This window comes from Carassius auratus, unplaced genomic scaffold (assembly GCF_003368295.1).
Source record: "Carassius auratus strain Wakin unplaced genomic scaffold, ASM336829v1 scaf_tig00217332, whole genome shotgun sequence".
Taxonomy (NCBI): Eukaryota; Metazoa; Chordata; class Actinopteri; order Cypriniformes; family Cyprinidae; genus Carassius; species Carassius auratus.
In genome coordinates this window covers 76870-94566 of record NW_020529010.1, presented here as the reverse complement: position 1 = coordinate 94566, position 17697 = coordinate 76870, and the positions used below count along the sequence as shown (strand labels likewise).

Below are 17697 nucleotides of genomic sequence, written 5' to 3'. Positions count from 1 at the left end.
GGATGGAACAAAGAGACGGGCGGGATGATTACTTAGAGATACTGTGATTTTGGAGATGATGTCCCAGTGGACAGGAGCCACGATTAGTGAAGTGGGAATAATGGGTTCAGGCTTTGATTCTTCACAGGGACCGTCAAACTGTCGGGACAGGGCATCAGCTTTGCCGTTCTGGGCGCCAGGGAATCAGAATAAATCAAAATGTCATCAATGTAGACAATAACTCTCTGATGTAACATGTCCCAGAAAATTTCATATACAAATGCTTGAAAAACTGAAGGACTGTTTGACAGGCCGAAAGGCATCACCCAATATTCGTAGTGCCCGGAGATAGTAGAAAACGCAGTTTTCCACTCGACACAACTCTGTATGTGAATCAGGTTGTTTGCATTCCTTAAGTCCAGCTTGGTAAAGTAGCGGGCAGTACGGAGCATTTCCAGAGCTGCTGGGAATAACGGGAGAGGAAAGCGGTATTTCACTGTCACTTCATTAAGAACACGATAGTTGATGCACGAAAAAGAATCCGGCGGAAGCCGGAGATGTAGAGGTAGTAATAAAACCTTTAGCCAGCTGTTCGTCAATGTACGCCCTCATGGCTTCTGTTTCAGGTTGTGACTGCGGGTAAACTCTTCCGCGTGGAGGTACAGCGGTCCACGGTCACACCAGACTCACATATGAGGAGAGTTTTGGCAAATGCAAGTTCGATAAAATTTCCAGCAGCTCCAGAATCAATCAAGGCCTTTACATTTAAACTTTTCTGTTAAACTTCAAAGAACTATCCACAGAGAATAATTTAAAAGAGTGATTAGAACTCACCGCAGCTCAAGAATCAATCAAGGCATTTACATTTAAAGTTTGTCCGTTAAACTTCAAAGAACTATCCACAGAAAACAATTTAGAAGAGTGATTAGAACTCACCGCAGCAGAATTATTGAGCGCTTGATTAACCCGGCAGGTAGCCCTCAGATGTCCTGCCTCTCCGGAATACATGCAGAGATGATTACGGCATCTCCTTTCCCGCTCCGATGTAGAGATGCTCGTGTAACCAATCTGCATGGGCTCCGACCCCGTGCTGGAGGAAGCACACTCGAAGAAATTGGACCTGAGAGGTGTGCGTCAGGAGCGAATCAAGTTGTCGAGGCGGATGGCGAGCTCCATAATTTGATTCAAGGAATTTTACCGTCGTCCCAGCATGCCAGCTCTCCCTGGATGTCCAGGTTGAGTCCTTTGCGATACAGGAGCTTTAGAGGTTCCTCCTCCCATCCAGCTTGAGCTGCAAGGGTCCGAAAAGAGAGTGTGTAGTAGTAGTAGTGTAGTCCTCTGCGGTAGAATTACCCTGGCGTAACATGAGCAGTAGTTCTTCTGGATCCTTTCCTCCTGCTGAATGTTCAAACACCTCTCTAAATTGGGTTAAAAACTCATCATAAGAAGGGAAAGAGAGCTTACCTCCATACCAGAGTGCAGTAGCCCATTCCAGAGCCCAGCCGGTGAGTAGGGAGCATATGAAGGAAACGCGGTTCGCATCAGTGGAGTAGGACTATGTCTGCTGATCAAAATACAAGCTGCACTGCAACAAAAATCCCTTACAGGCAGAATTTTAGCCATCAAATTTCTCGGAAAAGGGATAATTTAGGCTGGCTTGTATGTTTACTCACGGCAGGTGGAACGGGAGCAGGTGCAGCTGGACTCGGAGCTTGATTCTCAGCCACGCTCGGCAGGGATAGGGAAATCTGCTGGATCCTGTTTCAGTGAAGTCTTCTGTGATGAAGAGGCTGAGGCGGTCGGATCCATCTGCAGTATTTTAGTAACACAGGCAAGCCAGCAGACAGTCATAGAACTCAAGAACACTAGGCAGGGCCAGTATAAATAACTCAAAGCAGCACACAGGTAAGGGCAAATCCAAGAATCTTAACTCAAAACAGGCCTGGGTAAGGGGCTGGAAGCTTAGGTTCAAAAACTAGATCAGAGTCCAAGTCAAAATCACAAGAGCAAACACGAGAGATAAGCTAGAGAAAGAGTTTGAGTAGATCAAGACTTCACAAATGAACAATGAGCAGAGCAGTCCAGATAAAGGGGAGCTGAGGGTACACAGGTGATAATGCAATGATAAGGAGATTAAACAGCATATAATGAGCAGAGATGGATAATGGGAAAATCAGTCCTAATACGCAGAAGAGAGGCATTGTTGAGCATTCCATGACAGTTTTTGATTTGTAATAAATTTGTAAATGCCCTTGTTGCTGTTCTCATTCATGTCCAATGATGATGTATCCTCTCCCGTGGGCTTCTGGCATAAAAGAGTGTCCATCGATGAACACCTCAGAATCTGGGCTGAAACAATAGGACATCAAGGGATTTCTGACCTAATTTTATGAATTTTTATGAATACTGTGGTTTTCAAATGTACTTCTTTCTTCACATACTCTTTTCCTACTATATAGCTGGTATGTAGGTATATTAGAATGTACGTCCAAATCTCTCGAGAATTATTGCAATTTTTGTCTACTCTTTTTATGGAATACTGATGATTCAAACATACTTATTTGGTCACCTACAGCTTTTTGCATACTAGGGAGTTGTGCCATTTCTGACACAGCCCCTATCTCTAAAACTAGAAAGAAAAAGTAGTTACAGCTAGCCATGTGGTTAGACAGTAGACTTACATGGAAAGAATGTTAAAAGGATGGAGGATAAATGCAAGAGAGTGTTTAATATAATGAGATGTATGACTTGGTCTGCGGGGCGGCAAGTTGGCATTAAAACGATTTACATAATGTTGATTAGACTGAACTATAGTTGCATAGTATATGGATCTTCAGCAAAGAAGAAACATCTTGAAAAATTTATAAAATATAAATTTAAAATAAAACTTTTAAAAGGGAGCATGAAATTTCTCTGCAAACCTTCCATTAGTCGGCCTATTTGATCTATCCCTTCACCATTATTACACTTTCTCAGTTGATTAAGTAAACAATATTTGATAGCAACAGCTTTTCTCCACCCGAGTCATGCAAAAAATCATATGCAACCAGTAAACAGATCAATTATTCACATATCCCTGTGATCTCCCAGATAAAGGCTAGCTTCAAATTAACCAACAGTTAAATGTTTAACAGTTTGTGAATAACTCATAATTGTATCCCAATTTAGTTACTTGGAGTTTGTTAACGAATGGCCTACTTTGCATCAGCAACACTGATTTAATGACAAACAATGAACTGAACAAAGTGATGACACCTGAATTTGTAGCAACAATTTTCTAATGAATTAATCATTTAAATGTTAATCATAGTACTATAATATATTAAGGACGTTTATTTATCAATCATTGCACAACTATTTGGAAGTTAAAAACCACCATTTTAGCTTTTCAACAATTATTAAATTATCAATATGTTTTGTTTTTAAATGTACCCAGAAACGTAATCAGAAAATAGCAACAGAACTTGACAAGGAGTATTAACACAACTCCAACCACTGAATCTATTGAGAGCCATAAAAGTATAGAGGACAAATACACATTAATAGTTTAGTAAGAACAATTACTAATAATGCAAAAGAGAATACTACAGAAAGGTATTCTAAAATATTTGAAATGTCCTAACAGAAACAGAAAAACTTATGTTTGAATGTGAGTGAGAAAGTACATTTGTGTGTGTGTGTGTGTGAAGGAGTATATTGAATCAGTGTGTAGCTTGTGGACTACATTGCAGAGGTCTCTTTAGCTACAGATGGCTTTAAGCAAAACAAGTTTCTCAGAGCGGCTCACAGTAAATGTTGCTGCTCCACGCGAGTTTACCATTACATTAATACGGTGGCATTAACATGTAATGTTGTACAACACTAAAACACTGTATTTATTTTTATTTTTTCTGTACCACCAACAAACTTAATATAGCCTAAACGTGGGAAGCTAATGTTAATTGTGTTGCTTGGTATAATAGTTTTCAATAACATTATGTTAACTGGTAAACTATTTAGCCTAAGCAACTAAACCAAACACCAAAACTTAACATGAACTGTTAAATAATAAAGCAATTTTTTTTTTACACATACATCATAGCAAAACATTTTTTTAAATATTACAATAGTTATTTAACATTTTTATATTTTATAATGATACTGCTTTACCTGTATTTCTGAACAAATAAATGTAGTTTGGGTGAGCATAAGAGACTTCTTTCAAAAACATCTTAACTTAATGATCCTAAAATTTTGAACAGTGTTTTTTCTGCATCTTTCACATAGCTGTGAATAAATCAAAGTATTTTACATTTATGACTCTTAATTTATTACTTCTACTTTCAACATGTTAGTTTATATTATGTTAGTTAGTCAGTTATTCTGCATTTGATTTAATAGTAATATTGCAGCATTCTGCAGGTACAAAGTATTGTTATTTTTTAAGGCCACAAAGGCCCTACACAGGTTTATGTCCACATTTCCCTCCAAAGTGTGGGCATACTGTGAGGTCTGCTGGGGCCCTATACAGTACTAGTGATGCGCGGGTCGTCTCATAAAAGAAATTGGCACCCTATCTGTGGGGCGGGTCATTAAAAACAAAATGAAAAACAAAATCCATGTATGTTGCATACAATTCCCTAGCATCTATTAAATATTTGGAATATATATTTTCATATTTTATTAGGTTCTTTGATAAGGCTTCAATGCAAAGGTCTATGTAGCCATGTAACTTGCATGATGTCCCCAATGCACGGGTCATCTCATAACCCGCGGTTCTCCATGGGTAACCTGCAGGTCGAGGCGGGTAAAGAAATGTTACTTTATTTGTGGGGTGGGCCAAATAGTTTCATAAAAGCGGGACACGTGGGTTGGAAAAAAATCTGACCCGCTCATCACTACTAGGTACACATTTTCAACTGGGACGCTACTTAGGACAAATAGAAGGCATGCTTTTGGCACACAATATTCCCACTCTTTCCCTATTGTGTCCACACCCAGTTTGCAGTGTACCCACACTTGCCAAAAGCCATACTTTCCCCACTATATTTATTTATTTATTTTATTTTTTTATTTTTTTATTTATTTATATAAAGATTTTTTTTTTAGGCAGTAGGTTATAAAATCTGATATGCCAATGAGTTCACACCTTAATCCAGTAGATGGCGGTAATGCACTTCGTCTGCAAACTGCCGATAAAAACCCCAGAAGAAGATGAAGAAAAGAAAGTCACTGCTAGTGCAGCGCCACCACACAGCTTTGAGTCTTCTGAGGTGAGGTTTTTATAGTTATAAAAAATTCAGCTCATTAAACCAAAATTTTACAGGGTCAGCCAGTGTTGTTTAAATATATTCCAGCTCTGTTTGTCCGTCTATTCTAAAGAAAACACTTAGCCTTGCAGTTAGGGTTTCCAACCATTCAGAATCGTCCCTTTTTAAGACATAATTTTGTCCCATAGATTCAGGCATACTCCGCATGACCTGTTTCTGATTACAGAAACAGGCAAATCAGATTTAAATAAAATTGCAAGACTACCAGCTTTACCAGTGATTCAAGTGATGATATGTTTTGCAGAGACAAAGAAATTGAAGTTTCCTTTTCAGGATAATAATTTCTCATTCACAGAACGCACATTTACTGCCCTTATTCCCTGAAGATGTTTGTTGGTAAAATAGATTAGACGTGCAGAGACTTAAGAATTTAAGTGTCCTGAGCATAGAAACCCAGACGAGAGACCCAATGTGAATATCTTGGCTGTTTCTACAGTGAAGTGCTCGAAGAGCATTTTGTGTACGATTCCAGGTAGGCAACATTGTATGGATATCTATAGTAAAGATCATATTCCATTTAAGATATTTTTTTAAGTTTCCTACTATACATGTATAAAAACTTAATTTTTGATTAGTAATATGCATTTTTAATAATTCATTTGGACAACTGTAAAGGCGATTTTTCTCAGCATTTAGATTTTTTTGCGCCCTCAGATTCCAGATTTTCAAATAGTTGTATCTTGGCCAAATATTGTACTATCCTAACAAACCATACATCAATGGAAATCTTATTTATTCATCTTTTAGGTGTTGTAAATCTCCATTTTGAAAAATTGGCACTTAAGACTCAAGTTCGACAGTTTGAATTCCTGTATTCCAGCGAGAACAATTTGAGTAAAAAAAATTTACAAATTAAATAACTTTATATATTGATATCGAGATAAACACAACATGATTTAAGTATGTGAAATAATGAAAGCATCAATTTAACTTATAATAAAATTATTTATTTTTCATTTTGACAGATCTGCTTCTCCAACCACACAGCAATTCACCTACAGTTCGGCTACTCTCCCAAAAGTTTAAGAAAGAAAGTCAAAAACATGACGGATCCAGAACCCAGCGGAATAAAACAGGAAGATACTGAACAACAAATAGGTTGGTGTACATTCTTGATTCTTCAATAAGGTTATAAAACTTCAAGCATTTTGTTTAAGAATTTAATCCAGCAACGTTTCGACCTTCAGGTCTTTATCATGTGCCTGATGAAAACCTGAAGGTCGAAACGTTGCTTGATTAAATTCTTTTGGAGCAGTAATTTTCAGTGTGCACACTTCACACTTCTTTATTTGTCTATATCATTCAGTTTTCTTGCACCTGCGTCCTGTTTGGGATGTTCACACCATTTTTGTATTTTTGAAAAGTACAAAAAAGACATGAAGTTACACGTTTCAGTGGTTCATTGTTTTGAAGATTCCATTGCATTGAGCTCAGGTATTCAGCATGGAAGAATATGATGAAAATTACCTCATGATTTACTAAACACGAAGCCATCCTAGATGTAGATGACATTTTTCTTTCAGATGAATACAATCAGAGTTCTGTCAGGATCACTATCGTCAGAATAATAGATACTTAGTGTATATACTTTGGTTAGGCGGGATGGTTCTGTTCTGGGCAAAAACTCCCTGCCCATCCATGCAGCCTGTCATGAATGAGCAGGGAGACCAGCAATAATAGGGTCAACAGAAAAGAACAAGGCAGATATCATAAGTGTAATAGGGGTGTGCGATATGGACAGAAAAACCTATCACGATTTTTTGATAAATTTTGCGATTTCGATCTTAATCACGATTTTGACACACACAGACATGCTTTACAGTCATAAATGCATTCAGTATAAATTTGAATCATATTTCCAAAAGAAAACCATTTAGAGCTTAATCAAAAAGTTGTAACATGTCTCTAGAACAGAATAGTCAAAATAATCAATAAGATGTCACACAAAATCTAGACATATGGCAAAAAATTATAATAAAAATGTTCAGGGATGTTTTTTTTTTTTTTTTTTGCCATGCATTGGTCTTAAAGCTCACTGTAGTGGTGCCTCAGGTGTTATATGTTTTGCCCAATATATTTATTGCCCAAGGTTCACACGTACTCCGTCTGCAGTGTGTATACAGTAAGTTACGTGTACGCGGTTCAGAACCAGCAATGAGAGCACATTATTGTAACTCGAAATCACATTAAAATAATGCACGAACGCGATTCTATCCGCTTGCATGCAGATTTCCTTTGCCCTGTTAACAAAAGCAGATGCACGTGCTCAGATCATAGACTGTATAAGGCTCAGATACACGCCGTCTTACAACGTATCTCCTCTCGCTCAACCTGTGTCCCGTACACTCAAAACTCTCTCTGTGAGATATAATATCTTCCCCCACAAGATATTATATCTTTTCGCACCTTTCTATTTATAACCTTTTCTGTTCTCATCTTAAAGAGAAAGTGAAGTGAAAAAAGTGACGTGACATTCAGCCAAGTATGGTGACCCATACTTAGAATTTGTGCTCTGCATTTAACCCATCCGAAGTGCACACACACACAGAGCAGTGAACACACACTCACACACTGTGAACACACACTGTGAACACACACCCGGAGCAGTGGGCAGCCATTTATTCTGCGGCGCCCTGGGAGCAGTTAAGGGGTTCGGTGCCTTACTCAAGGGCACCTAAGTCGTGGTATTGAAGGTGGAGTGAGAACTGTACATGCACTCCCCCCACCTACAATTCCTGCCGGCCCGGGACTCGAACTCACAACCTTTTGATTGGGAGTCCGACTCTCTAACCATTAGGCCACGACTTCCCATCTTTTATCGCGTGCAGTGTGAACGTTCTGATCCGTTAACATGGGCTCGAAAAAAAAGTCTCACAGACAGAGTGTGTGAACCTGGAGTTAGGCATATGCCCAGTCTGCTCTGTTATCACTACAGAAAATCGTGCTATAAAGCGATTTAGAAATCGCGCACACTCAAATCGCGATTTTATATCGGTTTCGATTAATCACACAGCCCTAAAGTGTAACACTTTATTCGAGATAGAGGAGTCTGATTTGTAAGGAATATCAGAAGGCCAAGTCCTGACTGTGGCGAATGGAGGGGCTGGGGGTGGAGGAGGGTAATTTGCTCCTGATCAAGATGCTGAATACTACTGAATAGAGCTTATATAGGAATGCCACTATAGGTGTTAATTTCTGTCGGGACCACTATCGTCAGTATAATAGATACTTAGCCTGAACTTTGGTTTGGCGGGATGGTTCTGTTCTGGGTAAAAACTCCCTGCCCATCCATGCAGCCTGTCATGAATGAGCAGGGAGACCAGCAATAATAACCCCCACCCAACATAAACGATAGAAGATTGCAGATTCTACCTAGCCTAAAAGCTTCAGCGTCCATTTAAAACTCTAGAAACAACAGCATATAATGACTCCAATCAACTCAACAGTTTACAGGTTTGTCATCTCTCATTAACATTTGCGCTTGTGTTACGCGTCCTCAATCAGATGACCTGCATGAGCATAGACAAACATCCTTACCAGTACACTAGATAACTTTGATGCTTGCTTAACCTTTAATGCGTACGATAACACCGGTGTGATCAGTCTTGGCTGGTCCCTGAAGCGTACAATCACAGTGGTGTGATTTAGAACTTTCATTGTGTCACGTCATTAACCGGCAAGTCGCCGATGCCCATGAGATATTTGGCATGCTAAATATCTGGACCTGTCGGCAATTCAAAATCATGCTGTGTGAAAAGTGTTCTGACTGAAAACTACATCGGGGATGACCGACAGGCAATGAGAGAGCAAGATACAGAGCAGCGGGGAGTTCGGGGAGGAGTTATAGACCACAATATCAGCAAGCATGATATAAGAACACACAATCCTTGTTCCTGATGTCTCCCCAACCATTTCTTCCTCCATAATCTTCCTTTCTTTTTCTTGTTTTCGCTGCAAATCAGCTCACAGGCAATTCTTACTCCAAGCTTCTTGCGGGCTACCATTTTTTATAATAATCCCAGTCTCACTAGAGAACTCTTGCACGCGTGATATAGCGTGATATAGCGTTTAGTTGTGAAACTACGTTTGGTTGTGAAACGTAGTTTGCGTGCCAGACAGAGTTGTCTGTGATTTATTACTATTGTAAAGTCATGCAGTTTGAAACCTTCTGTCGCCGATCCATCATGCAGTGTGAACACAGCAGTGACTGAATGCTGGCAAAGATAGTCATGCAGTGTGAAAAGAACAGTGACCCGACTACTCTGAAAATCGTGCAATCTGAACTCGGCTTAAGCTGGTGCTGAGCCAGATCAGGCATGTTGAGTGCTTGTCGTATTATCAAAAATATTCAGTATTTTCAACCAAATAATGCTTATTTTAGGATTCAGATATTTTTTTTTATTATCAGAAGACCATGCACTATACTCAGCTATATGGATTAAAAGAGCATTCACTTATCTTAGATGTGGATTTCAGATGTTCTGAAACGCTGCAACAGTTTGATTTGCCAACAGCGATGCACAATTTGCTCCTGAGCAAGCTAAAAAGCTGCTGAATACTACTGAATAGAGCTTATATAGGAATGCCGCAATAGGTGTCATATTCTTTTAGGTAGATGTGATCAGCTGAGAATCAGAGCTAGCCAGAACTAATGCTAATGGTTAATTTATATAAAGTTATGTCCAGACTAATCCATGCTTTATAATGGGAGTGGATGGTAGCCCAAAATTTGTAGTCCAAAAAATTGTACCCATCCATAATAAAAGTCCACATGTCTCTGGGAAGTTAAAGACTTCTGAAGTAAGGCGATGCAATGAACTATCCATAATTACAACTTTATAAATCTTAACCTCTAGCTACCACTAACTGTCATACACATACACATACACAAGAGAGTGGCATCCAGTGGATGACATGGGATGTTGGCAAACGCGGTGACGAATGTGGAAGTGATTAACGTGGAAGCACAGAGGAGAGAGCAAAACATAAACAGGTCAAGAATTAGTAGTACAAAACGAGGATTTGTAAAGAAAAATAAGCCAAGAGCACACTGATTTTCCTTTGCTTTTTGTTTAGTTGTGTATTCAATATCATCATCCCTGGAAGAATATTGACTAAACTTCACAGTCTGGTTGTCAGTTATCCCACAAGCAGATGGAACAAGGACATCTTAAAATAGCACCCCAGTCAGGCAGGATGGGGTTCCATCATTCTTCAGAACTGGCACTTAGCACTGGGTGTTTTAAGCCCCCTGCTGTACACCTTATACACCCATGACTGCACACCAATCCATGACATCAATATCATTAGTAAGTTTGCGGATGACACTTCTGGTGTGGGACTGGTACATAATAACAAGTCTGCTTACAGAGATGAGATCCAAAAACTCACTGTCTGGTGCTCTGATAAAAACTTGATACTCCTCTCCATTTTAGAAGGAAAAGGGAAGAGCATGCCCCTATTTATTCTTGGGAACATGCATCTCTCAGGATCTCGCATGGTCTGCCAATGCCAATGACCTTGTAAAAAAGAACACAACAGAGACTGTACTTCCTGAGGTCACTGAGGAGAGTCAACTTGTCACAGGCATTGCTGCTGTCCTTTTACAAATGCTCCATAGAGAGTATTATCACTTACAACATCCTTGTGGTTTAAAAACTGCACTATTACTGACAGGAATGCTCTGGAGAGAATTCTGGAGAGAAGGGCAGAAAATTAAGAACACTACTTCCTTCACTGACTGACCTGCATAGGACCAGATGCTTGTGTCGAATGGCGTGGATATTTCAAGATTGTTCTCATCCAGAAAACACCCTGTTCTTGGGTGGCCATATGCACTGTTCATATGGGACACTTCAAGGTGGATCACTCATTGCAAGAGCATGCTTCTTTCCTCATTTCTTTCACAGCCCAGTTTTTCTAAGGAAAAGCAAATCCACCCTTTGTGCTCTAATGTTCTCTTACTCTGTCTTGAAGAAACACTGGAGTTGCTGGATTGAATGAACAGGTTTGAGTGACCTCACACTGGGCCATATACCATGTGCATTTCTTTGTCTACAGCAAGTTTCCCTAGTGTTTTTCTCTGTCGAAAACAAATAATTTTGTCTCTTGAGAGTTCCATAAAAGACTTTTCTAATAATGACAAATTTTATTGACCGTTTTTGTGAAGAGGAATAGTTGGACACAGTGGAGGACTCTACCCCTTAACCTATGGAAAACACCCATTTTTGGAGTCTGATTTGTGAGTAGTGAGAAGGACTGATTTTACATGAAGTGTGTACGAGGAGAGAGTAGGTAGGAGGTGGTGGGGGGGGGGGGTCTGTAAGCAGGTATTCAAACTCCAAATGCCTGAAGTTCTACCGTGCCGAATGATGGGTGTTGACATCTAAACATTTGACTGAATTTAACAAAGCTCAAGGCCAATAAGTTGGTCCTCCTCGAATCCCCTGTCTCTCCATCTGGATTATTGGTTCTGCTTTAGATGGCTTTGCTGAATTTGCTGAATGTTTCACAGCTAGAAATCATCGCATGTGGTGCACCATTTCCTTCATTAATGGCTAATTCTTTTTCTGCCTCCAGTCATCACAAGCTGTCATTTACACAGGCCAGCATCAGCATCTGCTCACCCCAGTCTAACACTTCATGATGCCTTAGAAGTCATCACAAGCTGTGTGTCATTACTAGGGATGTGTACCGAAACCCGGTATTAAAATGCCCCCAGGGCTAAATTGTGAAAAACCGTAGTATCAGTAAGATCTGACGGTAACGGTTCTGCTTTCGGTACTGGAGGGGAAAACATTAATGTACTATGTATTTTTGTTTAATAATGTTATCGTGCACATTTTATCTCACCAAACATTTCTAATGTGTGATCATATTAAGACGTTTGTCTGTGAGATCTGCGAGATCTGTCATGCGCTCCGTGGAGGCTGTCAGTCACACACACACACACACCACAACGAGCGCGGTGCACGCACAGACATTACAGTATGAAAACTCCCGCTTAATAATAAAGAGTGACGATGGCGAAGAGATTTGCTTAATAATGTTATCATGCACATTTTATCTTACCAAACATTTCTAATTTGCGATATTAAGATGTTTGTCTGTGAAATCTGCGAGATCTCTCATGCGTGCCGCGGAGGCTGTCTGTCAGTCTCACACACACACACACACACACACACACACACAACAAGAACGAGCGCGGTGCACATACAAGCATTAGGGGCCGTTCACATATCATGTCTTTTGCGCGCTTCTCATAATGGAAGCGACGTGGTTGCGATGCGCACACGGCAGAGATGCTCACAAGTCTCTGAGCTAGAGTCCAAGTCAACTCTCAAGTCTCTGAGCTAGAGTCCAAGTCAAGTCTCAAGTCTCTGAGCTATAGTCCAAGTCAAGTCTCAAGTCTCTTTATTATATTAAGTCTCTGGTTATAATAAATGTTGCATCACGTACAGCGACCCATCCAAGCTGCTTAGAACACTGCATAGCTATATATAAGGAATTCAAAGCATGTAATATGTTATTATGACACCTCTATCTATTAGCATACAGTATCAGCTTTGATTTTGGTATATAATCAGTGTAAACAGGCTATTGCAACATGAAAAAAACACCAAGAATGCTTTACCCTTATGTTAATATCTGTATTTTGCATTGTAGCATGAACACACAGTACAGTACAGACCAAAAATTAAGAAAGACCAAATATGGTCAAACATCACATTGTAGCTAAATGCAAAACGCTATTGCAACGAACCAAACAATGTGAAATATATGAAGAGTTCAGATGCAAAAGCCTTTTAAGTGCAATCTGAAATTTTCTTCTAGAATGATAATTTTTATCAAGCTAGTATATTTAAGTTCAATAATTTCACTTAAATCGCAATGCAAAATAGTTGTTATTTAAGTGAAATTACTGAACTTAAATATACAAGCTTTATAAAAATTATTATTCTAGAAGAAAATTATGATAGAGAATCCTCAATTATTTGTTATTAACTTAGTGTCTGGATAGCACAACATTCAAACGCTCAACATTTTTAGAGTGAATGTGAAGCAACTGACCAACTTATGGCCTGTAACTTGTTAAGAACAAAATGTTCTATAATCAAATAAAAAAATCCAAAGGATGAGATTAGACTGGTGCCCGCATTTTCCATGCGTTTTCCACGCGTTTTAGACGCGATATGTGAACGGCCCCTTACAGTACGAAAACTCCTGCTTAATACAAAGAGCGACGATGGCGGACTTCACTAGAGTTAATGCAGACAACGCTGGATGTCATAAGTGCAACACAATTTTTGCATGTAAGGGCGGAAACACAAGCAGTATGTAAAAGCATCTTTCAAAAGTGCATTATGTGCAGACACAGAAAAGTTTTTGACTGCCTAACACAACACACAAGTACTGATAAGAATACCATTAAAGTACCGGACCGTTAAGCAGTATCGGTAAGAGTAGTAATACCGTTAAAACCTTAACGATACCCATCCCTAGTCATTACTCTCCAAGTTAGCCAATTCTTCTGATGCTTTGTCACCGCAAAATGTCTTGACTCAGCAATGCCCTAAACCATTATCAGTGCCTGCACCAAGCCAGAGGTGGAACCTGAAGTTAAAGGAGGCTTCTACACGGCTAAATGCTGGAGTATGTCCATGGTACACATCTAGTCAAAATGACCAACCTTTGTTTTCACTTGCTGAAGACTGCCCTCCTCCTGGCTTTGGTTTTTGTCCAGCGAGTGAGCAACTTGAAGGCTGATTCAGTGGACGAGTCCTGCCTCGAGTTTGGCCTTAATGACAGTAAAGTTGTAAGGCTGAGACTAAGCTATGTGCCTAAGGTGTTTCATCTCCTTTCAGGGCACAAGTTATAACTCTCTCTCCTCTTCCTCCCTTCCTTAGTAACTAACGGGGAGCATTGCTTTATGTCAGGAAACCAGTTACATTAGTAACCAGTGTGCAAATATAACTGGGCTGTGGAAAAAAAAAACCTATTCGATTTTCATGTGCATCTCGTCAGGAAAGCCGCTCCTGTGATTAGAAGTAAACTGAAAGCATGTGCTTTCAGATGGAGCGGCATTTACTACACCAAACCGTAGTTCACTGGCAAGCTACACAAAATCGCGTACAAAATCATGGTGATTAATTGGTTATTATGAACACGATTTTCTGTAGCTTGTCAGTGAACTATAGCTCTATGTTGTAAATGCTGCTCCATTTGAAAGCATGTGCTGCCCATTTGATTTTGTTGCACAGCCCTAGTAACCAGTATAGCTTTCTTTTTCCTTATTCTTTTTCAACATACTGTACAAGGTCTGAATAAATATTATCTGAAAAGTTTCATTTTTCAATTAATCTATATCTGGTTCACAATGTTTGGAACCATATTTTGAAAATGTAAAATAAAATTAAGCAAAGATTTAGTAATAGTTCTCACTACAGAAACTGTGCCTGTAATGTTTTAAAAACAAAAATTGTAAATAAATGTAATGCATCTAAATGTTTACTTTCTACAGCTTTCTCAAGTTTCACGTCTCCTTTTCCCTTTCACATTATTTTATAATTTTTTTTGCTTTTAAGATTTTCTGAAAACTTTTTTTTCACTAAACTACTGTCATTTACTTCAATTTTAGACCTGATAGAACAGAAAAAGGAGATTGAAGAACTGATTGAAGAGGGAGAAAACCATCATGTCAAAACTGAAGAGATATCGTGGAAATCCTCACTGAAAAGAAGAGACAAAATATGGCCTCCGTGTGAAAAGAGTCTCTCATTCAAGCAAAATCCTGATATTAAAATAAAATGTCACCTTGAAGGAAAGCTGTACAAATGTGATCAGTGTGGGAAGAGTTTTGCACAAAAAGGAAACCTTACAAAACACATGAATATCCACACTGGGGAGAAGCCATACACATGTGGTCAGTGTGGAAAGAGCTTCAGACTAAAAGCTACTCTTAACAAACACACAAGGATCCACACTTCAGATAAGCCATACACATGTGATAAGTGTGGGAAGAGCTTCAGACAAAAAACTACTCTTAACAAACACACAAGGATCCACACTGCAGAGAAGCCGTACACGTGTGATCAGTGTGGGAAGAGCTTCAGACAAAAAACTACTCTTAACAAACACACAAGGATCCACACTGCAGATAAGACGTACACGTGTGATAAGTGTGGGAAGAGCTTCAAACTAAAAGCTATTCTTAACAAACACACAAGGATCCACATTGGAGAGAAGCCGTACACATGTGATAAGTGTGGGAAGAGCTTCAAACAAAAAGCTACTCTTAGCGAACACACAAGGATCCACACTGCAGATAAGCCGTACACATGTGATCAGTGTGGGATGAGCTTCAGACAAAAAACTACTCTTAACAAACACACAAGGATCCACACTGGAGAGAAGCCGTACACATGTGATCATTGTGGAAGGAGTTTCTCACAAAAAGTATACCGTGACACACACTTAAAAACCCACACTGGAGAGAAGCCGTACACTTGTGTTCAGTGTGGGAAGAGTTTCACACAAAAAGGAGCCCTTAATGTGCACATGAGGATCCACACTGGAGAGAAGCCACACACATGTGATCAGTGTGGGAAGAGTTTCAGACATAAGCAACTCCTTAAGGAACACATGAGGCTTCACACTGGAGAGAAGCCATACACATGTGATCAGTGTGGAAAAAGTTTCAGAAAATATGGTGGTTTTAAAAAACATCTGCTTACTCATTCTAGAGAGAGACTAGAAAACTGTGACCAAAGCAGTAGAACATTCCTAAAGGACCGTTTGAAAGCTCATACAAAGAAGAAGCCTTACATTTGTTATTTATGTGGAAAGAGTTTTAGTCAGATTACTGCATTAAAGATACATCAGAAAAGACACAGTGGTGTGAAGGATCATGTTTGCTCTAAGTGTGGGAAGACATTTTTTACATATGGCGCACTTAAAGTGCACCAGACAGTTCACACTACAGAAACCCCTTACAAGTGTTCACACTGTGACAAGAGATTCAAACGGTCAACATATCTGCAAATACATGAGAGGATCCACACTGGAGAGAAACCATATACATGCGATCAATGTGGGAAGAGCTTCAGACTAAAAGAAATGCTTAATCGACACATGACTATCCACACTGTAGAGAAGCTACACACATGTAATCACTGTGGGAAGCATTTTAGGCAAAAAGGAAACCTTAATAAACATATGAATATCCACACTGGAGAGAATCTACACAAATGTGATCAGTGTGGGAAGAGTTTCGTAACAAAAGGAACCCTTAAAGAACACATGAAAGTCCACACTGGAGAGAGGCCACACACATGTGATCAGTGTGGCAAGAGTTTCACACAAAAAGGAAGCCTTTTCAAACATATGAAAAGCCACACTGGGGAGAAGCCGCACACCTGTGATCAGTGTGGAAAAAGTTTCACATTAAAAGAAACCCTTAATGATCACATGAAGATCCACACTACAGAAACACCTTTTAAGTGTTCACACTGTGACAAGAGATTCAAACGGTCAAAATATATGAAAATACATGAGAGGATCCACAATGGAGAGAAGTAGTATCACTGTCATTCATGTGGGAAGATATTCACTCAATTATCTCCCCTAATCTGTCATAAATTACATGTGTGCATGTCTGAAATAACAGTTAGTAGTTCAAGTTCTGACCCTGTACTTCCAGGTCTGATGGTTAATATTGATTAATCATAGATTATTAGAATGAGTAATCAGCTAACCTTTTGAATATTTCACAGATTGATCAGTCACTTTTATTGATTATTCCTGATTTTGGAGTTTGTTAAAATGTTGAGTTGTATCCATTCTAACTAATAAATAAAAAATGAAAATCACTTTGGTTTACAAAAATGACTATTTATAAACTTTGAGTAAATTGAAGTATTGTTCTCTTTAGTCATCAATACAACTTTGTTTAGAACTAAAACACAAAAACAAAAGTGCATTTCACAACACATTGGAGGATAAAATATTCATCTACAAACTTATCATTATTTAGATTCTCTTGTGAGTGCTGTGGCTGGCAATCTTAAGAAGACTGAGCCTTGCGGGCCTGAGATCATAGGCTGAGAATCTTACACACTGGATACTAGTCTTGTCCTTGTGCAGATGGATCCAGTGGGAGCCATGATGCCTGGAGTCCATGGACCAAACTCTATATGGGCAAAGTTTAGGGGGTGTTTCCTCCTCTACCTGTCCTACTATGACAGGAGGTCCACACAGCTGTAAGGCCAAGTCCACATATTGAGCCATGGTCCACTTGGTATCCCCCCATTGTCCCATCTGCCCCCAAAACAGTCCAGTAAAATGACGTCTGCCAATTGAGAGGGATGAAAATTTACATGTTTTGTTAAACTGAACAGAGTGCTCAGGAGAA

General features: G+C 39.3%; 1 protein-coding gene across 2 annotated transcripts; it reads left to right on the top strand.

The window, feature by feature from the left end:
• The first annotated feature begins 4135 nt into the window (after positions 1–4135).
• LOC113100678 (gastrula zinc finger protein XlCGF26.1) lies at positions 4136–17697 on the top strand. 2 transcript variants are annotated; one of them, XM_026265306.1, is made up of 4 exons: positions 4136–5231; positions 5584–5760; positions 6254–6386; positions 14926–17695. In XM_026265306.1, the coding sequence occupies exons 3-4, from the start codon at positions 6332–6334 to the stop codon at positions 16863–16865; spliced, it is 1995 nt and encodes a 664-aa protein (XP_026121091.1). In that variant the 5' UTR covers positions 4136–5231; positions 5584–5760; positions 6254–6331; the 3' UTR covers positions 16866–17695. The 2 variants fall into 2 exon arrangements, with proteins under 2 accessions (XP_026121091.1, XP_026121090.1); XM_026265305.1 differs by lacking the exon at positions 5584–5760 and having other exon boundaries at positions 14926–17697.